Source organism: Salmo trutta, chromosome 13, assembly GCF_901001165.1.
Source record: "Salmo trutta chromosome 13, fSalTru1.1, whole genome shotgun sequence".
NCBI lineage: Eukaryota > Metazoa > Chordata > Actinopteri > Salmoniformes > Salmonidae > Salmo > Salmo trutta.
In genome coordinates this window covers 3,391,632-3,417,522 of record NC_042969.1, presented here as the reverse complement: position 1 = coordinate 3,417,522, position 25,891 = coordinate 3,391,632, and the positions used below count along the sequence as shown (strand labels likewise).

Below are 25,891 nucleotides of genomic sequence, written 5' to 3'. Positions count from 1 at the left end.
TCTCTTCTCTCCTGTTCTCTCATGTCCTCCACCCTCATCTCTCGCCATGGTTACTGCAAAGCAGAGCCCAGTTCCAGTCCGATGCTCTCGTTTCCTCTCTATGGCAGCTGCTTGTTTACACATCAAGGGCCTCTCAGGCTGCCTCAATCCTCTGCTTCATGGAAGGAGAGAACGGAGAGCAAGATGTGGGGTGTGGAGGAGCAGGAGGAAGGGGGGATGGAGGGACAGATGAAGAAAGAGAGAAAGCAGAGCAAGAGGGATTGTTTTCCGATCGCTCTGTGAACCGTGAAAGATAATCGATGAGACAGTGCACTGATTCATAATCAGTTTAGCTGAGCAATGAGCAAAGACTATTCCAGTTAAGAAACAGATAAGATTAGTTGAAACGGTGTTATTAATTTGCTTTTACGCACAGAAAATGAAACACCGCAAGGATTCAATTTCAGTGCGACACGCTTGAGGAACCTTGTTGATTCTGTATCAATCCATAAATAACCAGTTCAGCCTTCTCACCTGTTGCTGGTTTACTCATGGACCTGGAAAGAGAAAAAAAATCTCCTATTTCCTGGCGACCGAGTTAAGTCTAAAGCCATTGGTAAATGTACAAGACCAGAGATGTGTTATGTGGGCCTCTTGGCATCCTACACAACCAGCTTTTCTCTACAAAAGAAACGGTGCTCCTGATTCTCCATTCCCTGTGTGCTTCCTCCATCGGCGTGCCACGTCTCTGCAATGTGATATCCAATTTACCCATGCGGCTATCGATCGATAGACTTGGCACCAGTCAGCAGGCATCCATTTCTCCCTACTACTCCCCTCTCTCTCTGACAGAACGACGAGCGCTGGTAGACGTACAACTCTGCCCGGTTGATGGGGCTGCAGGGGCATTGACAGGGAAGGGCTGTCAGAAACGCTGTGTATCGGCCGGTTCTGAAATGAGATAGTGAAAAAGGCAAAGTAATGGATGGCATCTGAGGAGTGTGGTGAAACAAAGGAAGGGGAATTAGATAGCAGCCGACTGGCGATGTATCATTGAGCCTGGAAGCAGGCCAGTTTGTGACACAGCTCTGCTTCTCTCAGTCTTCCTCTTGTTCTCTTTCTCCCTCTCTCTCACCACTTCCCTCTCAGATAGGTCTGGAGAGGCAGCAGCGGTAGCTGCAATTTTTCCGGCATTCCAGAAATTCCCTCTTAATTCAAGTTTACTTAGGGAATTACCAGAAGGGGAAGAAATGCCTGAGTTTGGTTGTGATGAGGGCCTGGGCTCTGGGGTCAGATGTTGAGATAAGGAGGGGTGGTATTGTGAGAAATATCTAATCTCTGCCATATTGCTTCCTTACCCGCTTATCATGTTTGTGGGAATCCCACAGTTGGATAATATCAAATTGGATGCTACATATGCTGGATCCAATTTCACAGCAATACGATAGTATAGTGGTTTTTGTTTATGGAGATGAAATGTGCATTAACAAATTACTACTTTGAGTTGGGCCTCAATTACAAGGTCTTATGTGATTTGGATGGCTGCCTTCTCATCCCATCTATCCAGATATGGCTAAAGATACATGCCTGGAACAGGAAGTTGCTATATCATGTCTGGCCCAGCTTGATACCTTCTCTCCTGGTGGGAAGAGTCAATCCATAACTGCCAGTCTTATCACTGGGACCTGGCTTATTTTTAGCAGCTTTCATTACACCTTTCTTTCCTGTGGCCAGACGGGCAGTAGGGCTGAGATCTGTCAGGAGATGTGCTCCCCTCGGAGCCCAGCGTTGAGCAGCGACTGACAGTGGCAGGAAACATCTAAATTGTCTCATTACAGATCCGGGTTATGACAGACTGAGCGACCCAGAGAGGAGAGGGAAGCGGGTGATGAGTTGTGTTCAGCACAGCCGGCCCAGGTGTAATTACAGTGTGTGTGTGTGTGTGTGTGTGTGTGTGTGTGTGTGTGTGTGTGTGTGTGTACGTGTGCGCATATGGGGGGGGGGGGTGCTGTTTTAGATGCTGAAATATGCAACAGAGCCTTTTCCCCGGTGCAAATGAATTAGCCCACTGTTTCCTGCAAATATGTTATATGTGCCCAGAAGAAGATTAGCCCAGGAAATGAAACCTGAGATGTCTGGCATTTCATGGGGAAATACATCGAAAACATAAAAAAAAATAACATTTGCCTTCTGGTACAATAACGGTAATTCACCATTGTGTAAAAACCTTCAAATCGTGGCGCTGTCTCCATTTTCTGATTCTAATGCTATTCTAAACTGTTTAGAACACGATCAATGAATATCAAGTGTCAAAATATGGTGGGGGTTCAACCACTGTACACGATATGTGTGCTGATACGTGTGCGTTCACTGTAATGGCATGTGGATAATGAATTCAATTCAGGCAAAAGCTGTTCCCCATTCAAATGAGTTTACCTTGTCAGCTGGAAAAGGGGTCCGCATGTGTGCAGCGGAGAGATGTTAATTAAACCCTAGTCTGAAAGCTCCTTAACAGAAGAGGATCCACCATCCACCACCCCATTGACAGGCCTTGCTAGTTCATTCATCAGCCTCAGTTTCTCTAGTTGTCTTTTGATGCGCTGGATACAGGAAGCAGACATGGGGAGACAGGAATGGTCTCCAGACACTTTCCATAAACCTAGTCAATTAGGAGAATCACTAGAGGCTAACGTAATCATGACTTTGACAACTGCTCTATTGCAGCCCTTTAAGTATCTCCGCTCCTTTTCCCACCTGTACGGGAGGATGTGGATGATTGTCCAGTCTAGGATAAGACATAAAACCTAAGGAAGGTTCTTCCCAGGAGAATTCTAAAAATGGGGCCAGTCTCTCCCATGGGAGGAGTCTGGAATGTCATGACACCATGTGAGTGATGTCACTTTGGTTTTTGACAGGAAAAGCCTAATGGGAATTGTTGTTTATTTTTCAGGAAAGGTATTTATGTGTCTCTCAGCAAAAGATGCCTCTTTTAGGAACGCACATGGATCTTTGGTTTCGGATGGACGTGAAGTTGAGAACGGAAATGTGTGACGAATTCTGATAGACGAAGTATAGCTTAGATTTAAAATGCTAAAATATTCACTGGGTCGGAAATAACCCAGCTTGCACATTTGGTCCCTTGGAAGTTTTGGGAACATACTATGCTTTTGGTTTCACATTGGTTGTGGGAATGAAGCCAGATGTTTCTTGACCGGTAAAACAGAAAGATTTGAAAACGTTCTGAAAACAGAAGTGAACATTTTTAACTGTTCTGGGAACGTTCATTAGGTTGCAGAGGAGGTTCTGTAAAGGTTTTATTAACGCTCTGAGAATGGAAATGATAGGTTATTTGGAGGTGTTTGAATAAGTTCCTTAAAAATTTCACTGAATGTTTCAATAAGACTTTTCATAACAACTGCTAGGTTATTTTGGGTTGACTTTTTTGAACTCCAAGCACAGATAGGACACGTGGAAATGAATTTCCTTATGCGTTAATCATGCAAACACATTTATTTTTTATTGTGACACGGCATCCTTGACATTGTTCTCTATTCACTACGCCATACAAAGCTGTTCATTTTAGTATATTCAAACAGACCACATTTCAAAGGAAACAAGCACTCATTAACCCTTTACACTCGTACCTGTATACGGGTTGAAAATGGCAGATTTGAACACTGACAAGTGCCTAAACTGAAACGCAATGGCTGTACGGTAGGTAACATTCTATACATGACGTCAGAGCTCAGGTTCTCCGCTTCACAGCTCTGTGTGGGTTTTGACTGACAGCCATTCTGAACATGCCCCCATCCCTCCCACTAATTTGGCAACTTTGGCAAATATTTTTGTCTGACTGTGGGAAATGCTGTAAATTAAGAGGACTGAATGTATTTTGAAAGCAAGCCAAGCACAAGCCAAATGAGCACTTCAAATTTCCATATCTCAAAATCAATGTAATATACAGTGTCAACGTTCATGATCACTATGTTTGATGTACAGTTACAAGGTGACATAGCATCATACCCTGGGTTATTCTAAACAGAATGAGCCTATGTTTCTTGTATTGTGAAGAAAATTTGCTACGGACCACGCATCTGAATGCACTCATGACTCCATTCTATGCGTATCAAAATTACCATCTGCTTCTCTGAATTGCCTTGTGAAAGCCTAAGATCGTATTTTATAATTTAGCTAGGCATGTTGGCAATAGAACAAGCTTTCAAATGAGCCCCACCTGACCCAGATTGCAATTTATAATGGACCGTTTTTGGATTGCGTAAACAACAACAGTAATTGTGTGATGGTGAGGATGCAGTGGTTGCTCTAGTTCCTCAACGGCACAGCTAGGAGAGCTCAAAAACACATTTTATAGTTGAAGACTCTTCTTTGAGTCATAAAAGTGCATTGAAATGACTTAGGAGAAACTTGGAGACACCAGTTTGACCTCACTCAAACCGTTGTCATTTTTTGTGTCTCAAGTTGCTCCTACCCCAAATGTTTAAAGAATATTTTTGTTACTTAATGTATCCAGAGTATTTTCACATAGGACATTTATAACGCACATAAAATAAACAATGTAATGTTTGGATTCAGTCTTGTATCCATATAGACCAATTCCTACAAGTTATTATTTATTTTATTGAATTTTTTATTTCACCTTTACTTAACCAGGTAGGCCAGTTGAGAACAAGTTCTCATTTACAACTGCGACCTGGCCAAGATAAAGCAAAGCAGTGCGACAAAAACAACAACACAGAGTTACACATGGAATAAACAAACATACAGTCAATAACACAATAGAAAAATCTATATACAGTGTGTGCAAATGAAGTAAGGAGGTAAGGCAATAAATAGGCCAGTAGTGGCGAAGTAATTACAATTTAGCAATTAACACTGGAGTGATATATGTGCAGATGAGGATGTGCAAGTAGAAATACTGGTGTGCAAAAGAGGAAAAAATAAAAAATATGGGGATGAGGTAGGTAGTTGGTTGGATGGATTAATTACAGATGGACTGTGTACAGCTGCAGCGATCGGTAAGCTGCTCTGACAGCTGACGCTTTAAGTTAGTGAGGAAGATATGTCTCCAACTTCAGTGTTGAGTTAAGATCAGTTGTGGCCAATCAGTGGGTGTGGCCAACACAGTTGAACACACTTAACAAGATAGAGGATAGACAGTTTTGTTAATGCTAAGAACGGAATGTATATGTTTTAAAATAACAGTCTTAGAACGTTCTTGTAGTTTTTATAGAACGTTTTTTTTCACGTTCTGAGAACGGAATGTAGGTTTTTAAATAACATACGTTACAAAAGTTTTCTTGTGTTTTTTTATGGAAAGGTTTCTTAACGTTCTCGGAACAATTTGAGAACATGACTTTAAATAGAACCATGAGGAAACCTGTGTTGGCAATGTTATCCTCAAGTACTGAAATTCCCACAGAAGAATGTTGTTTCTTAACATTCTCTGAACTATTTGAGAAAATTCCCAATGTCCAACCAGTTGGAGAACGTTCCTAGAACATTACCACAATTGAAATAAAATGTAACCATGTTTGAACTTTTAGGAAAAGTTCTGTTAAAGTCATGAAATACTGAGAAAAGAACATGTATTTGTCAAGTTCCTTAAATGTGCTGAGAATGTTCCAAAGTCAAGCAACTATCCTGCACCATTTCCAATTGTGGGAAAGTTGTATGCAAAATAACCATAGGACAACCACGCTTTCACCAAGCTCTAAGAACATTATACGCTAGCTAGGAAGGGTTGTGATTGATGGATGACATCATGTTTCACGAGGTTGTCAACTTGTTCAGTTAATTAGGTTAGCAAATTGTAAATTAATTGCATACAAGAGTTGATTTCATCCATCTATTAGTTACTATAATTTTTTCCTTTTATTTATTTTTTAACAAAGCCTTACTTGAATTTTCCACTGTCAGACATTCAATCTTTTTGACAAGCTCACACAAAAATTCCAACTAAACTAAGTACTGACATTTTATGCGACTAAAGCAATGAATGGGGGTTGTGTGAAAGATCACCCACATTAAATATCATATAATGGTATCAAGATACTCAACAAAAAACCCTTGGAAGTCTGTACTCTCTCAAGAACGTCTTTGAGTTTGCAAAAAAGGTCGAAGAGGTTACGGAGACACTGAAGTGGATCAAACCATTTGGAGTAGAGGCTTAAAAGATCAAGCCACACTTATTGAGAAATGACTAGAAACATCTGGGTTCACTCTCTGACACACACACACACACACTGTGGGACGCATATTACTATTTAGCCTGTCCCTAATCTTGGGTCAATCACAGGGTGCTGTGGTATGTACCTTCACCAAACCTGGTGTGTGAGACATCTGTAATCTTGAAGTGAGTCACAAGGGACATGAGACACCACGGTTTGAGTTTCTCACAAAGGTCGAGCTACATCTGCTGTGTTTTGGTTCCACCACATTGACTTGATGAACTTCAATGCATGGGTGGGCTAAGAGAGGCCCACACACATGCTATCTTTGCATATCTTCGATTTGCTCATCCGCTATAGCTCTTATCCATATTTGTGTCTTACATACACATGAGTGAGAGTGAGATCCCGGAAGTCACAATCAAAATGAGGATCAATCTAGCTGAGGATAGAAGTAGCGTAACTCATTGATAGGCTACATACAGTACATGTGCACAGGGAGGCCATTTTAGGGTGCTGACATGCATCACCTCTGGTCCTACAGAAGTAGTAAAACTCATTGATAAGTACATGTGTGTAGTGGTGGCCCTTTTGGGGTGCTAACATGCATGACCTCTGGTCCTACAGAAGTAGCAAAACTCATTGATAAAGTACATGTGTGTAGTGGTGGCCATTTTGGGGTGCTAACAAGAGTTTATTGTTATTCTACAGGTCCCATCATGGCCTCCACGGAGCATGGCAAAGCACTAGAAGAGGCGGGCGCCGTGAGAAGGCTGGTCCAGCAGAACCCCGGCAGGGGTGGCCAGAGCCACAGACCGGCCGGCTGGAAGAGGAGACGCCCACGACCCCGTCTCTCCCACAAGGGGCCCATGCCATTCTAGAGCAAGGTGAGTTCCATACCGCACCACACATCTCGATGCATAGGCCCCTGTTGCCAAAGTTCATTCCCTTTCAAGGGAGTATCTTACCCTTTATCTGGTCATCAGGGCTGATGATGAAAACTGAGGTCTAGTGTGAGATCCAGCCTTTGTGACGGATCCCTCTCTTGGACGTATCACTCAGCATGTTTAGTCAGTGTGTGGAAAAGTCAAACTGTAACAGGAAGAAAAGGACATCTGTAAATGGCTATCACGTCCTCCCCTCTCAACTTAATCACAACACAGGGACGTTATTGTTGGCACAGGCAAAGCCTACCGGTTTAATGTATTCATCTTACTCCAGAAGTGTTGTTTACACAGTGAAAGCTAATATACTGCTTTTTGAGGGAGGTCGATTATACTCAGAAACATAATCTGGGTGAGTCAACTCTAGAGGAACAAATGTTCTCCTTCAATCTGATAATGTCAATTAAAATAATTAACCAAAGATAATACTTAGCGGGGTTGAGTTCGTAGCATTGCCACAGTAGTGTATCTTTCACATTAAAGAATATTTTACTTTCCGTCAAGAAAAACAAGACTTTGTGTGTGGAAAAGTAAGACACGTCTTTCATCCCAAAATGTGTGAAAATATTGTCTTTTCACCTTCTACCGGCACTGTCTGCACACACTTTTCAACGCTATTACAAAAACATACCCTGTGTCATTTAATTATCTCCAAGCAGGTTTTACGGGAAAAATAGCACTCATGAAAATCACACAACACCACAGCTAGCATCTTAGCAGACAATCAGTGCCCTTGCTTAACTTCTCAGGGCTACGTGGGACGCTACCATCCCACAAGCGGAACACACTATTCAACAGCCAGTAAAATAGCATGGCGCAAAATCCAAAACAGCAAATATCTCATAATTTCATTTTCTCAAACAATCAACTATTTTACACCATTTTAAAGATAAACTTCTTGTTAATCTAACCACATTGTCCGATTTCAAAAAGGCTTTACGGCGAAAGCATAACATTTGATTATGTTAGGACATAAACTTCACAAGAAAAACCACACAGCCATTTTCCAAGCAAGGACATGCATCACAAAAACCCAAAATACAGCTAAAATATTCACTAACCTTTGATGATCTTCATCAGATGGCACTCATAGGACTTCATGTTACACAATACATGTATGTTTTGCTCGATAAAGTTAATATTTATATAAAAAAAAAAACATTTTACATTGGCGCGTGATGTTCAGAAAATGTATTCCCACCAAAACCACCGGTGAATGTCCACATCAATTTACAAAAATACTCATCATAAACGTTAATAAAATTTACAACAGTTATTGAAAGAATTATAGATATACTTCTCTTTAATGCAACCGCTGTGTCAGATTTTAAAATACCTTTACGGAGAAAGCACATTTTTCAATATTCTGAGTACATAGCTCGCCATCAAAGCAAGCTATACAGATACCCGCGCGAGTGTAAATCCAGACATGAAAAGTCAAATAGTTCCATTACCGTTCGTAGAAACATGCCAAACGTTGTTTACAATCTATCCTTAGGGTCTTTTTAACCTAAAACGTTGATAATATTCCAACCGGACAATAGCGTATTCATTCAAGAAGAAAAAGAAGGAACGGCGTGCTGGCGAGCTCGCACATCACCAAGTCCTTTGTCCATAGGCAGTCCACTCATTGACTGAGCTCCTATTTTCTGCCCAGTAACAGGAGAAGGAGGAAACACGTTTCTAAAGGCTGTTGACAGCCAATGGTAGCCTTAGGAAGTGCAACGTGACCCCACAGACACTGTAGTTTCGATAGGGATTCAAAAGAAGAACTACAATTCTCAGATTTCCCACATCCTGGTTGGATTTTTCTCAGGTTTTTGCCTGCCATATGAATTCTGTTATACTCACAGACATCATTCAAACAGTCCTTGTTTTTGAAAGAAAAGCACATTTTTTGTCCATTAAAATAACATCTATTTGATCAGAAATACAGTGTAGAAATTGCTAATGTTGTAAATGACTATTGTAGCTGGAAATAGGCTGATTTTGAATGGAATATCTACATAGGTGTACAAAGGGCCATTATCAGCAAACATCACTCCTGTGTTCCAATGGCAAGTTCTGTTAGCTAATCCAAGTTTATCATTTTAAAAGGCTAATTGATCATTAGAAAACCCTTTTGCAATTATGTTAGCACAGCTGAAAACTGTTGTGCCATTAAATAATCAATAAAACTGGCCTTATTTAGACTAGTTGAGTATCTGGAGCAACAGCATTTGTGGGTTCGATTACAGGCTCAAAATGGCCAGAAACAAAGAACTTTCTTCTGAAATTCATCAGTCTATTCTTGTTCTGAGAAGGAAAGGCTATTCCATGCGAGAAATTGCCAAGAAACTGAAGATCTCGTACAAAGCTGTGTACTGCTCCCTTCACAGAACAGAGCAAACTGTCTCTAACCAGAATAGAAAGAGGAGTGCACATCTGCCCCGGTGCACAACTGAGCAAGTACATTCGAGTGTCTAGTTTGAGAAACAGACACCTCACAAGTCTTCAACTGGCAGCTTCATTAAATAGTACCCGCAAAACACCAGTCTCAACATTAACAGTGAAGAGGCGACTCCGGGATGCTGGCCTTCTAGGCAGAGTTCCTCTGTCCAGTGTCTGTGTTCTTTTGCCCGTCTTTATTCTTTTTTTGTATTGGCCAGTCTGAGATATGGCTTTTTCTTTGTAATTCTTCCTAGAATGCCAGCATCCCGGAGTCGCCTCTTCACTGTTGACGTTTCGTGCCAATTTCTCGCATGGAATAGCCTTCATTTCTCAGAACAAGAATAGACTGACGAGTTTCAGAAGAAAATTATTTGTTTCTGGCCATTTTGAGCCTGTAATCAAACCCACAAATGCTGATGCTCCAGATACTCAACTAGTCTAAAGAAGGCCAGTTTTATTGATTATTTAATCAGCACAACAGTTTTCAGCTTTGCTAACATAATTGCAAAAGGGTTTTCTAATGATCAATTAGCCTTTTAAAATGATAAACTTGGATTAGCTAACACAACGTGCCATTGGAACACAGGAGTGATGGTTGGTGATAATGGGCCACTGTACACCTATGTAGATATTCCATTCAAAATCAGCCGTTTCCAGCTACAATAGTCATTTACAACATTAACAATTTCTACACTGTATTTCCTATCAATTTGATGTTATTTTAATGGACAAAAAATGTGCTTTTCTTTTAAAAACAAGGACTTTTCTAAGTGACCCCAAACTTTTGAACAGTAGTGTATGTTCTACAATGATGGTCTTAAATGGAGGGCCATTCGCCCAGGCATGTGCAAGAACTGCCATGAATTGAGGAACCCAAGACCCATTCATATGTCTCTCCCAGTCCACATGAGATACATGGGGAGCTTGGCAGGATACAACACCCCTGCAGGAGGTGCCAGCCACACAACGCCAGCCTGCCATAAATTAATCCCAGTAATAGACGAGGCTGCTTGGGATGAGGCAGATGTGTCATTCCCCTTAAGGCATGCTTAATCCATTTAAAAGGGAAGTGGATAAAAGCCCTAGAAGGTGAGAAGCTCCACTTTCTTTTGTCCCCACCTGGGTTTTACAATCTATGGAAAATGATGGAATGTTATTGTTTTTGTAGCATTTTTGGAGAGAGAATTATTTAGACTTTCCTCTCCAAGCCCAAGGGAACTTCAGATGCAGTGGCACAAAGGTGCAAGCAAGGAACAAGCCCCAAGCTAGGGCACACGTGCTCGTGGGACAACACAGGACCTAAAAGGTTCAATGCTCTGCACAGCCCAAAAAATGTGGCTTTGCTCGGTCAATGGCTTATTTTCAGTGTCAGAATGGTGGCCGCACAATGAGGGAAACTTCAGGAAGTTGGTGGAGCTCTATAAAAGAGAATGGCTCACTGACTCACAATGCTTTCACCGCTAACAGCACAACAAGACGAAGATTTCTATCTTCTCTGGCTCCTCTCGCCTTGCTAAGTTCATAGTTCACCTCATATAGAGCTTTTTCCCTGCAAATCAATCACATTTATTTATAAAGCCCTTCTTACATCAGCTGATGTCACAAAGTGCTGTACAGAAACCCAGCCTAAAACCCCAAACAGCAAGCAATGCAGGTGTAGAAACACGGTGGCTAGGAAAAACTCCCTAGAAAGGCCAGAACCTAGGAAAAAACCTAGAGAGGAACCAGGCTATGAGGGATGGCCAGTCTTCTTCTGGCTGTGCCGAGTGGAAAGTATAACAGAACATGGCCAAGATGTTCAAATGTTCATAGATGACCAGCAGGGTCAAATAAGAATAATCACAGCGGTTGTCGAGGGTGCAACAGGTCAGCAGCTCAGGAGTAAATGTCAGTAGGCTTTTCATGGTCGATCATTCAGAGGTTCTCTACTGCTCCTGCTGTCTCTAGAGAGCTGAAAACAGCAGGTCTGGGACAGGTAGCATGTCTGGTGAACAGGTCAGGGTTTCATAGCCGCAGGCAGAACAGTTGAAACTGGAGCAGCAGCATGGCCAGGTGCACTTGGGACAGCAAGGAGTCATCAGGCCAGGTAGTCCTGAGGCATGGTCCTAGGGCTCAGGTCCTCCGAGAGAGAGAAGGAAAAAAATAAAGAGAGAAAGAGAGAAAGATAGAGAGAGAGAATTAGAGAGAGCATACTTAAATTCACACAGGACAGGAGAAATACTCCAGATATAACAGACTGACCCTAGCCCCCCGACACATAAACTACTGCAGCATAAATACTGGAGGCTGAGACAGGAGGGGTCGGGAGACACCGTGGCCCCAACCGACGATACCCCCGGACAGGGCCAAACAGGCAGGATATAACTCCACCCACTCTGCCAAAGCACAGCCCCCACACCACTTGAGGGATATCTTCAACCACCAACTTACCATCCTGAGACAAGGCCGAGTATAGCCCACAAAGATCTCCGCCATGGCACAAGCCAAGGGGGGGTGCCAACCCAGACAGGAAGATCACGTCAGTGACTCAACCCACTCAAGTGACGCACCCCTCCTAGGGATGGCATGGAAGAGCACCAGTAAGCCAGTGACTCAGCCCCTGTAATAGGGTTAGAGGCAGAGAATCCCAGTGGAGAGAGGAGAACCAGCCAGGCAGAGACAGCAAGGGCGGTTCGTTGCTCCAGTGCCTTTCCGTTCACCTTCACTCCTGGGCCAGACTACACTCAATCATAGGACCTACTGAAGAGATGTGTCTTCAATAAAGACTTAAAGGTTGAGACCGAGTCTGCGTCTCTCACATGGGTAGGCAGACCATTCCATAAAAATGGAGCTCTATAGGAGAAAGCCCTGCCTCCAGCTGTTTGCTTAGAAATGCTAGGGACAGTAAGAATCCCTGCATCTTGTGACCGTAGCGTACGTGTAGGTATGTACGGCAGGACCAAATCGTAAAGATAGGTAGGAACAAGCCCATGTAATGCTTTGTAGGTTAGCAGTAAAACCTTGAAATCAGCCCTTGCGTCAACAGGAAGCCAGTGTAGAGAGGCTAGCACTGGAGTAATATGATCCAATTTTTGGGTTCTAGTCAAGATTCTAGCAGCCTTGTTTAGCACTAACTGAAGTTAATTTAGTGCTTTATCCAGGTAGCCGGAAAGTAGAGCATTGCAGTAGTCTAACCTAGAAGTGACAAAAGCATGGATTCATTTTTCTGCATCATTTGTGGACAGAAAGTTTCTGATTTTTGCAATGTTACGTAGATGAAAAAAGCTGTCCTTGAAACAGTCTTGATATGTTCGTCAAAAGAGAGATCAGGGTCCAAAGTAACGCCGAGGTCCTTCACAGTTTTATTTGAGACGACTGTACAACCATCAAGATGAATTGTCAGATTCAACAGAAGATCTCTTTGTTTCTTGGGACCTAGAACAAGCATCTCTGTTTTGTCCAAGTTTAAAAGTAGAACATTTACAGCCATCCACTTCCTTCTGTCTGAAACACAGGCTTCCAGGGAGGGCAATTTTGGGTCACCAAAATGTGTGTCATCCGCATAGCAGTGAAAGTTAATATTATGTTTCCGAATGTAAAGTCCTGCATTCTCATAACAAGGCATTCCAGTTAGCTCAACCTGACCAGCATGCCAATCAAGCCGTTAGTTTGTCTTGGTTGGAATGTTGAGAAAGTTAGGAGACCCTATAGGAGGATGCCATTGTCTACTGTCCTCCATTGACTCCATGATAAAACTATCAAAACCCTTCATAAAGAAGAATCTTCTTTAATCAACATGTTCAACTGAACCAGAGAATATATGAAACATTCTCCCCCAGCTGAGTGCAGTCTGGGAATTATCTCTTCACGAGGCCTGATAACCAGCAGGGATATAGCCGGCAGGCATCATTGAAACCACTCTGTCTTTGTTCATGTCTCCTCCTTTCTTTTTCTGATGGTAGGATGCATGTCTTGAGAAAAAGCTGTTGCAGCACATTGTTTCACCCCGGAGGAAAGATCTAAGCTCGACCGAGTTCAATGGAGGCACGAGTTGGAGAAAAAATCGATTTCTCAATATGCCAGAATATGGATCCAAGTCATAATTGGCCCTAATTAGTGAATAGGGAAGGTGCTTCACTTGACAATATCCATCACTCTACTTAAACCACACCAGATCCAGAACCACAACCTCCCTCCGTTTCATTGTCAAAGGCAGCTCATCCATTATATTCTGACACCTCCCTCAGGCAAGAGGGAGGTAAACTTGAACGTGTAGCGAAATCCTTGTGCTTCTAGTTCCGACCATGCAGTAATATCTAACAAGTAATCTAACAATTTCACAACAACTACCTTATACACACAAGTGTAAAGGAATGAATAAGAATATGTACATATAAATATATATGGATGAGTGATGGCCGAACGGCATAGGCAAGATGCAGTAGATGGTATACAGTACAGTATCTACATTTAAGATGAGTAGTGTAGGGTATGTAAACATTATATAAAGTGGCATAGTTTAAAGTGACTAGTGATACATTTATTACATCCAATTTTTATTATTAAAGTGGCTAGTGATTGAGTCAGTATGTTGGCAGCAGCCACTCAATGTTAGTGATGGCTGTTTAACAGTCTGATGGCCTTGAGATAGAAGCTGTTTTTCAGTCTCTCAGTCCCAGCTTTGATGCACCTGTACTGACCTTGCCTTCTGGATGATAGCGGGGTGTACAGGCAGTGGCTTGGGTGGTTGTTGTCCTTGATGATCATTTTGGCCTTCCTGTGACATCGGGTGGTGTAGGTGTCCTGGAGAGCAGGTAGTTTGCCCCCGGTGATCATTGTGCAGACCTCACTACCCTCTGGAGAGCCTTACGGTTGTGGGCGGAGCAGTTGCCCTACCAGGTGGTGGTACAGCCCTACAGGATGTTCTCGATTGTGCATCTGTAAAAGTTTGTGAGTGTTTTTGGTGACAAGCCAAATTTCTTCAGCCTCCTGAGGTTGAAGAGGCGCTGTTGCACCTTCTTCACCATGCTGTCTATGTGGATGGACCATTTCAGTTTGTCCGTGATGTGTACGCCGAGGATAACATCCGGCGCCAAAAGAGATGGCCGCCTCGCTATGCAGTATTTCGTTTTTTTATGTATTATTTCTTACATTGTTACCCCAGGAAATCTTAAGTTTTATTACATACAGCCGGGAGGAACTACTGGATATAAGAGCAACGTCAACTTACCAACATTACGACCAGGAATATGACTTTCCCAAAGCAGATCCTCTGTTTGGTCCACCACCCAGGACAATGGATCGGATCCCAGCCGGCAACCCAAAACAATGGCGCCGCAGGAGGGGCAGAAGAAGCGTTTTTCTGGTCAGGCTCCATAGACGGGCACATCGCGCACCGCTCCCGAGTTTACTACTCGCCAACGTCCAGTCTCTTGACAACAAGGTAGACGAAATCCAAGCAAGGGTTGCCTTCCAGAGAAACATCAGAGATTGTAACGTTCTTTGTTTCATGGAAACATGGCTCACTCAAGACACACTATCGGAGTTGGTACAGCCACCTGGTTTCTTCACGCATCGCGCCGACAGAAACAAACATCTCTCTGGTAAGAAGAAGGGCGGGGGGGTATGCCTTATGATTAACGAGACGTGGTGTGATAATAACAACATACAGGAACTCAAGTCCTTTTGCTCACCTGACCTAGAATTCCTTACAATCAAATGTCGACCACATTATCTTCCAAGAAAATTCTCTTCGATTATAATCACAGCCATATATATCACCCCTAAGCAGACACATCGATGGCCCTGAATGAACGTCAGTGGACTCTATGTAAACTGGAAACCACATATCCTGAGGCTGCATTCATTGTAGCTGGGGATTTTAACAAGGCTAATCTGAAAACAATGGTCCAGGAAAAAATCATGGATCATTGTTACTCTAACTTCCGTGACACATACAAAGCCCTGCCCCGCCCTCCTTTCGGAAAATCTGACCACGACTCCATTTTGTTGCTCCCAGCCTATAGACAGAAACTAAAACAAGAAACGCCCGTGCTCAGGTCTGTTCAACGCTGGTCCGACCAATCTGATTCCACGCTTCAAGATTGCTTCGATCACGTGGACTGGGATATGTTCCGCATAGCATCGGACAATAACATTGATGAGTACGCTGATTCGGTGAGTGAGTTTATTAGCAAGTGCATCGGTGATGTTGTACCCACAGCAACTATTAAAACCTTCCCCAACCAGAAACCGTGGATTGATGGCAAAACTGAAAGCGCGAACCATTGCTTTTAATCAGGGCAAGGCGACCGGAAACATGACCGAATACAAACAGTGCAGCTATTCCCTCCGCAAGGCAATAAAACAAGCTAAGCATCAGTATAGAGACAAAGTAGAGTCACAATTCAATGGCTCAGACATGAGAGGTATGTGGCAGGGTCTACAGTGAATAACGGACTACAAAAAGAAAACCAGCCCCGTCGCGGACCACGATGTCCTGCTCCCAGACAAACTAAACAACTTCTTTGCTCGCTTTGAGGACAATACAGTGCCAACGACACGGTCCGCTACCAAAACCTGCGGGCTCTCCTTCACCGCAGCCAACATGAGTAAAGCATTTAAACGTGTTAACCCTCGCAAGGCTGCTGGTCCAGACGGCATCCCTAGCTGTAAGCATAGTACAATAGAAACAAGTAGTGTACTTTTCCACAATGTTTTTTTAGTTCTTTTTTTATCCCTTCAGACAGTAAACTGCAATTTCTGTGATTTAATCAGCTGGTTATATCTTTGTGTTTGAGGGCGATTTGATTCGACATTACCATTTCCAATCAAACATTGCATTATTTAACTCAAGAACAAATGTTGTGAAAATTACACCAACCAACACTGAATCCTAGAGGGCTTTCTATTGTAAGGGGGAAATAAAATGGCTGCATGACTCACATAAATGTTAATGAAAATTTCACTGGACTTATGGCACTTTTGTCGTCTTCTGTTTTTGTTTTGCAGGCACTGCTTCGAGCGCCCACCCCCAAGTTCTGATTTCTATGCTCTTCCTTTGCCTTGGGGGGCCTTGCAATGATGGGCCTACGCTTGCCCAGCCTGAAGAGTGATGTCCCATAGCACCTGCTGGTTCTTCAAGCAACTCTTCTCTGTCCACAAAACAATCAGGACAAGCCACTCACCCTCAGCTCTAAGAAGAATTGGGGGCAGGGAAAGGGGGGGTGGGGGGTACTGAGCCCAAGCTATCAGATTCTATTTCGCTCTCTCTCTCTCACTCCCTTGCTCCCTATCTCTGTCTCCTCCCCCAAGTGTTTTCTATAATTTGCTTTCTAGAGCCCTGTCATAGCTGGTCTCGTCGGTGTTGCACACTTTGCATGATGTGTGGTTGACAGGGAGCCTGGTTCCAAACAGTCTTAGTCTTAAAGCGTCAGTCACTTCTCCATGGTGTGGTATTCCCATCCTCTCAGATCCAAGGTGACCACAGCCATTAGTTCCATTGCCGTGTAACTACTTCTGGCTTTACTAGTAAACGGGTGGTGATAGTGAGGAAAGACAGTGGCAGAGTTCAACAAGTTGACTGTATTTATTCTACAACATGTTTCGCAGATCCATTAAAGCCAGGTTAGCAAATTCACCCAAGACATTTTCACCTGTCTGCAGCAAAACTCAATCCGAGGTTTTCCTTTCAGAAAGTAGAGAAAGGATAAAATCATTATCCTTTTCATTTCATGATAATTTCAGCAAAAGATGTGAAGTAAACAAAAATTGGACCCGAGTGAGGATTCCATTTTACAGCACATTACAGCACATGTAGTCAAAACAATCATGATAATTACTTCACCTGAAAGATTCTTTAAACAAAACTCTTTACATGTTACTAACCCCATTAACACCTCGGGGGGGGGGGGGGGGTTAACATTGCAGACACGTTGTCCCACCTGAGATAAGAGTCCTCTGATCCCAATTCCCAATCCTCAGCCTCCTCGCCACACTGAAGCCCCCAGTAGCTTCTCTACACGACTGTTAACTGGCAGGGGTGGTCTGGTCTGCTCTCTGAACGACAGACTCCCTTGCCTTTTAATGAAGTGCCAAATAATAAACTACTCCACAATGCTGCCAGGAACGAAGGAACGAAAGGAAGAGAGAAATGAGAAACACATTACCTCTTGTTTGAAGTCTCGATAACACTGACACATATGCATTATGATACATTTCTAGACAACAAGAAAAATCCCATTTACAGGCAGTGGTAGCAAGGAGTCCAGTTAAATTAGACCAAAAACACATTTCAAGCAGACATGCTGTCAGCTCAGTAATTATACCACCATGTTCAGCCTACCAATAGTGCTCTCTTCTCTGACTGTTTAGCGTGAGGCTGTTTCGACCCTTTGACCGAGATCTTTGATTGATGGAATGTGCTATGCCTTTCCATCATACTGGAATATATTACTGTTTTGTTCAGATTTTTTATTTCTATTTTCATTTCTTTTTTCTCAGGGTGCTGTGATAGAAGCTTGTGCCAGAGCAGTCTCTATTTTGCACATTTATTTAAGAAACACAAACATTTATATATGATAAGCATATTGATGTATACTGTATCTTTACTCTCCCTGCCTATGTATAACACCACTATAGCCATGTATCCAGATTCAGTCCTTGCTAAGTCATTATGGTTCTTTATGCCTCTGTTGGGTACAGTTGCCTTTTTAGCTTGCGCTTCCACAGCACAGGTGGTCATGGCTTTGATCATGATGTTCATCAAATCCCATGGTTAATTTCTCTCAGATGGGCCTCCCCATAGGCTGGCTGGGGCCACTCACAGGCTGAGCTTATTGTCAAATTGGCTTAGATTGGAACCACACCCTTCCCCCCCTCTACAACCTTAAACCCCCTGTTGATTTATGTAACATGCTACAATTTGGACATGTAGAGCAGATGCCATCCAATCAGCATCCAGTTTGCTGTTAGATGTGGAGGGATGGGGGAAATCTGTTTTTCTGTTGGTCTCTTTATCCAAATCTGGTTTCAACTACAGTAAGAATGGCTTTCACTACTAGACTGTTACCAATCACCCCCCCAATTTGTTTTACATGTGGCCAAGAGAGGAAATTGTAAGGTTGTTTTTTAACCTGCTTGGTTTCAACCAAGATTTCCAATATGTTATCTTTCCCCCATTACTGTTTCTCACCCAGAGATTAGAATTAAAAAGCAGTTTCCCGGCACCTCTGCCTCCCAGCATGAGACGCTCTTAATAAGAGAGCATCTCAAATCACAGTGGTAACTCACCCAGCCAAGCTCACCTTGATTAAAAATGTATTCAATCTTAAGGGCACTGTGAAATCATAATTTCAGTCGCACCATGATTATTTCATACCCTCTCAGACAGAGCATTTATTAATGCTCCTTCTAAATAAGACAGCTTTTGCTCAGTATCTTTGCTCACGTATTATTATGGGGGGAGGTAGCTAGTAGGGAGATAGGGGCTGGGGATGGGCATTCTAAGCCACAAGAGTTGGGCTGGATTGGCTCAAAATAATAGGTTTAAAATCACTATTTTCCGGTCTGAGAAGCTAGTGTTAAGGAAGCAGAGCAATGTCTGTATCCGCACTGTTCTTCATGAATGTATCCCCACCATCTGCACCAGCCGAGCCGCCCCTCCAAATGCAGACCCAATGTTTATGTATAGAGTACAATTTGAGTCTTGGTCTCCCCAAATCACTGCTAGTCCACCCTAGTTGGTTATCAGTTGGATCCAAACTTCCAAAGCCAAATATCAATCACCTGGCTTTGCTCCAAGACTTCTTTGTACGGGCAAGCCAGGCTGCACTTTTGCAATTCCATTATGCTGCTGGTAAAAAAAAAACCGGAAAACCCTTAGGTATAAAATGGCTCTCCAGTGTTTTGTGACAATTTTTGGTCGTCTGATTCTTGCCTAGCAGGTTGTCCGAAGCGTACTTTTTTAAAATACAGTGTGGAATACAGCTGTATATGTTGTGGTCGTAAACAATAATAGAACATTTTGTCTGCAGTACAATATGTTGTAGACAGGTGAGAGCTTCACGCATTCTTCTACTATAAAACATACCCTACAGGCCTCCATTTTAGGTTAATGGAGCTTGTGGTGTAGAAGGACAAGCACATCCAGGCTCAAACTGAAATGGGAAACCAATACATTTTCCTTAATGGTCTTTTCCAGCAAAGCTTACGCAAGAGAAACGATTGCCATCCTCTCATCTTGTTTCCTCACAATCCTCTTATTTGTTACATCACAAGGCCTGAGTAATGTTCCTATGCACATGTTAGCATGTTTTCACTGGTTTGTTTGTTCCGAGAAGAACATACCATGTTTGTGCTCAGCTCATTTTCCACTTTTAGAAATGTGCACTTGGCTGGGAGTGTGTATGGAGTAGGAAGCAGTGGAGGGATAAATGTGTATGACTGGTGGAGAAAGGAGTCTAGCAGCTAGCAAGCTAGTGATGAAAACTGCAGCTTAGCCATGGGTCACTGTCTCGCTCTAGCTGTAGGCAGTCCCCACAAAGAGTCAATCAAAACCACTAGGTTTTTAATCTTTGATGTCGCTGTCACTTTCTCTCAGCTCTTGACAAGCTACAGTAAAACCCCTTTCCAAACGTAACACGACCCACCAAGAAAAACGACTTAGCTAGCATGCAATACATTCCATGGTTTTACCTTATGCATCTAAACCCGTCATACATCACACACACAGAGTGGGGGTATCTGCAGGATCAAGTGGCTAAGATTCAATCCCGATGCAGTCCCACAATTCCACAGGCGGGACAATCCAAAGGATAACTAGATTTGATCTCCCGCGGGAGATGAAAATTATCTGTCATTATCTCGCTGCCTCAAATGAGACCTTCATACCCCAGAATAGAGAAGGCCCCTCCTCCCATTGATTATGACAATGTTCTCCATCTACATGGCAAACTGGGTCCACCATCAATACCATTCAGAGTAGTTGAGGGAGCTCCAGAGTGCTTAGGCTGAAATGCCATTGCAACAGTGTTACTTACTAGGTCACAAGCAAACTGCAGTTAAAAAGACAATGTATTACACCTGAACTTCTTTACTACTGTCGAAGGTATGTGCTCATATTACTCACCAGGCCAACTGTACAGTCCCTGTCTCTGTTTTGATGTTGAACTGGGCAAAAATTAAATAAATAAATGACGAAACAAGTGTATCAGAAATGGTTGAAATACTGTGTACATATTTGAACTTTTGGTTTCTAATTTATAAAATATAAGCTTTAGCTCTTGGAGTACTTATTTTATTTTTTCCTTTCATGCGTAGCTTTGTGTTTTTATTTTCTATTTCTGTAAAGTGTGTAAATATATCTTTATGATAATAAGTCATATTAAAAAAATCTTATTTTAAGAATCCATTGTGTTTTGTCCTCTTTGCGATGGTCCCTCCGAAACGAGGCATGTTAATGAGTGTTTCTACTGAAAGCAATTGATAACATTGCAGCATTATTGCAGAGGAAACTGGGTGTGATAATTAAAGTATGTACACTACCGGTCAAAGGTTTTAGAACACCTACTCATTCAAAGGTTTTTCTTTATTTTGACTATTTTCTACATTTTAGAATAATAGTGAAGACATCAAAACTATGAAATAACACGTATGGAATTATGTAGTAACCGAAAAAGTGTTAAAGAAATCAAAATATATTTTAGATTTGAGATTCTTCAAATAGCCACCCTTTGCCTTGATGACAGCTTTGCACCCTCTTGTCAATCTCTCAACCAGCTTCATGAGGTAGTCCCCTGGAATGCATTTCAATTAACAGGTGTGCCTTCTTAAAAGTTAATTTGTGGAATGTATTTCCTTCTTAATGCGTTTGAGACAATTAGTTGTGTTGTGACAAGGTAGCGGGAGTGTACAGAAGATAGCCCTATTTGGTAAAAGATCAAGTTCATATTATGGCAAGAACAGCTCAAATAAGCAGAGAAATGACAGTGCATCATTACTTGAAGGAAGACATGAAGGTCAGTCAATACGCAAAAACCGTCAAGCTTTATGATGAAACTGTCTCTCATGAGGACCGCCACAGGAATGGAAGACCCTCTGCTGCTGAGGATAAGTTACCAGCCTCAGAAATTGCAGCCCAAATAAATGCTTTACAGAGATCAAGTAACAGACACATCTCAACATCAACTGTTCAGAGGAGACTGTGTGAATCAGGCCTTCATGGTTGAATTGCTGCAAAGAAACCACTACTACAGGACACCAATAAGAAGAAGAGACTTGCTTGGGCCAAGAACCACGAGCAATGGACATTAGACATGGAGGAAACTTGTCCAAATTGGAGATTTTTGGTTCCAACCGCCGTGTCTTTGTGAGACGCGGTGTGGGTGAACGGATGATCTCCGCATGTGTATTTCCCACCATAAAGCATGGAGGAGGGGGTGTTATAGTGTGGGGGTGCTTTGCTGGTGACACTGTCTGTCTGTCTGTCTGCACACTTAAACAGCATGGCTACCACAGCATTCTGCAGTGATATGCCATCCCATCTGGTTTGGGCTTGGCGGGACTTTCATTTGTTTTTCAACAGGACAATGACCCAACACACCTCCAGGCTGAGTAAGGGCTATTTTACCAAGAAGGAGAGTGATGGAGTGCTGCATCCACAATCCCCCGACCTCAACCAAATTGAGATGGTTTGGGATGAGTCGGACCGTAGAGTGAAGGAAAAGCAGCCAACAAAATGCTCAGCATATGTGGGAACTCCTACAAGACTGTTGGAAAAGCTTTCCAGTTGAAGCTGGTTTAGAGAATGCCAAGAGTGTGCAAAGCTGTCATCAAGGCAAAGGGTGGCTATTTGAAGAATCTCAAATATAAAATATATTTTGATTTGTATAACACTTTTTTCATTACTACATGATTCCATATGTGTTATTTCATAGTTTTGATGTTTTCACTATTATTCTACAATGTAGAAAATAGTAAAAATAAAGCAAAACCCTTGAATGAGTAGGTGTTCTAAAACTTTTGACCGGTAGTGTACATGAAATTATAACACAATTATAATATGTATATATGCATTTGACATTCAACAGCTATTCAAGTCAGCCCTGTCATCAGCTCTTGTGCCAGTGTTTACCAGTCTTGTAACTCTTCTATAGAATAGAACTAACTTTGGTCCCAAGAGAAGGCTGTCAGAAGCCCCGTTTATACCTGCCACTAACATGTGTCGTTATCTTGTCCCGATCTTGCCCGTTTACACGTATAAGATCTGATCAAAATCAGTTCACAATGCATATTTTAATCATCTACACCTGTCTAAAAATGTGAGCACAATCAATATAAGGGCAAGATCATGACAAAGGACGCATGTTAGAACCAGGTATAAAACGTGGCTATAGCCAATGCCAAGTAATCGGACACATGCAAAGAACTCCACCCACATCTCTTTTGCAATGCTATATCAAACCCATGACCATCAAGTAACACCTTGCCTGTGACAGGTTCCTATAGCTTCAACTCCTTATTAAGCATAATGCATATTAATACGGCATAATTGCTGAGTATGAATATCATGGAGAAGTCCAGCTGTATTAGCATTTAGCAATCATGCAACGTATTGCTACACAGGACCCTCTGGTTCTAAGATTACACTCAGCTGCTGGATAATCTTAAAGGAATCCAGCTAAAGCAATTACAGTTGACATATTGAGTCATAACATTTCTCTTTCTCCGTGAAATATCCGCATATTATTCAACAGTCGCCTCAGGCTTCAAGCTGCTCTCGACTAGCTTATAAAAACAATAACGTCTTGAGATTGGTTTATATCACCACCTACATCGCTAACCCCTACTTTGGCGCTGTCCTTTAATTGACCCACATGAACACATAGACCTATTCATATTGTCTATTATCACAAGAATAAAGGGTTTACTTCAAGTATTTTCTTTGGTCTTAAAAAATATCTAAACTAAAGTGACATCACTGACTCCAGTGTAGTTCTATCAACTGACTTGGAATGTAGGTGACTACTTTAACCCTCAAAGTGAAGTGTCCTACCAAAAGAGGAACATAATGTCCAATTGAATTTACGAAGTACCCTCTTTAAGTGTCTATTATGGTCTCACCTATCATGAAAGGAATCTTTGAAAAGCCCTCTGAAGGGAGTGTGTGAGTGAATAAGTTAAGGTAGATTAAGGTTCTGCGTGGGAGCCACTCTCCTTCCACTATGTCCAGTGGGACCACTCTGGGAAGTGCCTTGTTAGCATGCAGAGTTGACACGGCATGACAGACAGGAGGTGCCCCCTCTGTGCTGCGGCACCCCCAAAAAGCCGCCCCAAGGTTATGTCATCAACCCCGGGTCAGCTGTATAATTGGGCCGGGGGTCACTGGGGGCGATACGGAGCGTGACAACGAGACTATAGAGTTACGGGGCAGAGAGCGTCGCCAACGGGGCGTTACGGCCGCCAGACGGGCCCCTTTGAATGGTTAAAAGTTCAGTGTAAAGAGCTGCTCCAGTCTGTTCACTGTCATTGCTGGAATGCATGTCCCCTGCCACTGCTTTCCAATCCCAGAAATTGTGAGGGGGAGGAAAGGTCCATCCGCTTCAGCCGGGAGAGAAAAAGGTTTGAGGCGTAGAATATGATGAGCAAGGCACCATGGGAAATAAGTGTCAGACACTGAGTCCCTTGTGGCTCTCTTAATTATTGACGATATCCCCACGGCAAGCGAGGGAGAGCAGGGGAATCGACTGTGGAGGAGAGGCACACAGTGTGCTGTGCCTAGCTAGCTACGGAACACAGAGGAGACAGGCTGCAGGAGGCAAAACATCTGTACTGCTTTTGGCACTGAGTCCCAGGATCACTTCTTCTGCCACAGTATAAAAAACCCTTTACTGCAGTTGGCTGGCCCATTATACCACCAACAAAGCCCTCAGAACCACTAACAAATCAAATACTGGTGGATTCTATCCATTCCAAGGCTCTATCACCTGGACTGGATCGAAGATCTCACTAAATTGTGATCAAGTGGATCTGGCCACACTGCTCACTGCTGGATAGGCACCGGTTCAAAGGTAGAAAATTCAAGGGGAACTAAAGAGAACACAACACCACGGGCAATTAACTACACAACAGCCTGTGAGAGATGCCACTTGGATGTGGTGAGGGGTGGTGTTGTATCTGCAACTGCTCTGAGATGAAAGGAAAACACTCTACTCTGCAAGCAGAGAGCCTGGAGCCAGGTAAGAGGCAGGAACAACAGTCTGTCTAATTCCCCTCAGCTGTGGTAACACCAGCAGCCTCTGCAGCGGGCCATGGATCACTGGAGTGGTCATAAAAACAAGGCCAGTGCAAACACAGGACAGCCAGGGGAGTGGGGAGGGGAGAGGAAACTGGGAGACTGGGAGAGAGAGTGACTTCTGTCTCCTTCTGTTGTTAAATGTGGACAACAATATGACATCGTAATAAAAAGGGTCGATTTCGTAATTACAGACATCAACCGAAATCAAATATGCCAAGACTCCCACAGCTTTTCCTAATTTGAATCTTTCCTTTGGGGAATGTCCATATTGGGAATAGCCAATGGGGTGGCAGGTAGCCTAGTGGTTAAAGAGGCGAGCCTGCAACTGGAGGGTTGCCAGTTTGAATCCCGGGTCCAATGGGTTATTTCTGTCTGGAAATGAGCTGGCAGCTGGAGGGTTACTGGTATCAAATCCTAAATGCATTGTCTGCTGTTATGCCCTTGAGCATGGCACTTAACCCCCCACAACAACAGCTCCCCACTACTCTCAAAACTTGTATGTGTGTCTTTCAGAGGGGTTGGGATAAAAACGGAAGTAACATTTTGGTTGGACCTTGTGTGCAATTTACCAATAAAGTGATCTTAATTTCTTAGTGGCAGTCTTTGAAGATTAGAATTTTGTTGTTGTTGATTTCTTAAGGAGGAAGTCGCCCTGTGGTACATAATGATGTCATACTGCTGAGTCTACCTTTAAGGTGGAGATTCCCTCCAATGGGGTATGTACTGTAGAGAGATTTATGATATCATCCCAAGTTCCTTTGAAGTTAGAGAGCACTTCTAAAAAGGTATGGTGAGAATGCAGTGGGGGATGTTGGGTACTGTTGCACCTTTCATTGAACTAATTTCCCTCGTCACTGAGCCAAAACTGTCCTCCAGGATGAAACCGCACACTGTACAGCTCAGCCACATTAGCCCTACATCGCAGGCTGGGAAAAAAGCAAGTGCACTAGCCCATAGGCTAATGTATCGTCGGCTGTGGTCAGAATAGCGTGGAGGAGAGGTGTGGTCAGAATAGTGTGGAGGAGAGGTGTGGTCAGAATAGTGTGGAGGAGAGGTGTGGTCAGAATAGTGTGGAG

At 42.9% G+C, this 25,891-nt stretch overlaps 1 protein-coding gene across 1 annotated transcript in view; it reads left to right on the top strand.

Annotated features, from left to right (window-relative positions):
* Window positions 1-20,926, top strand: part of apln (apelin) — a 31,587-nt gene extending 10,661 nt beyond the window's left edge. Inside the window, exons 2-3 of the mRNA XM_029770669.1 lie at window positions 6,879-7,054; window positions 16,532-20,926. Of these exons, the coding sequence (XP_029626529.1) occupies window positions 6,879-7,048 (170 nt within the window). The 3' untranslated portion in view covers window positions 7,049-7,054; window positions 16,532-20,926. The remainder of the gene's footprint in view (window positions 1-6,878; window positions 7,055-16,531) is intronic.
* Window positions 20,927-25,891: the final 4,965 nt, after the last annotated feature.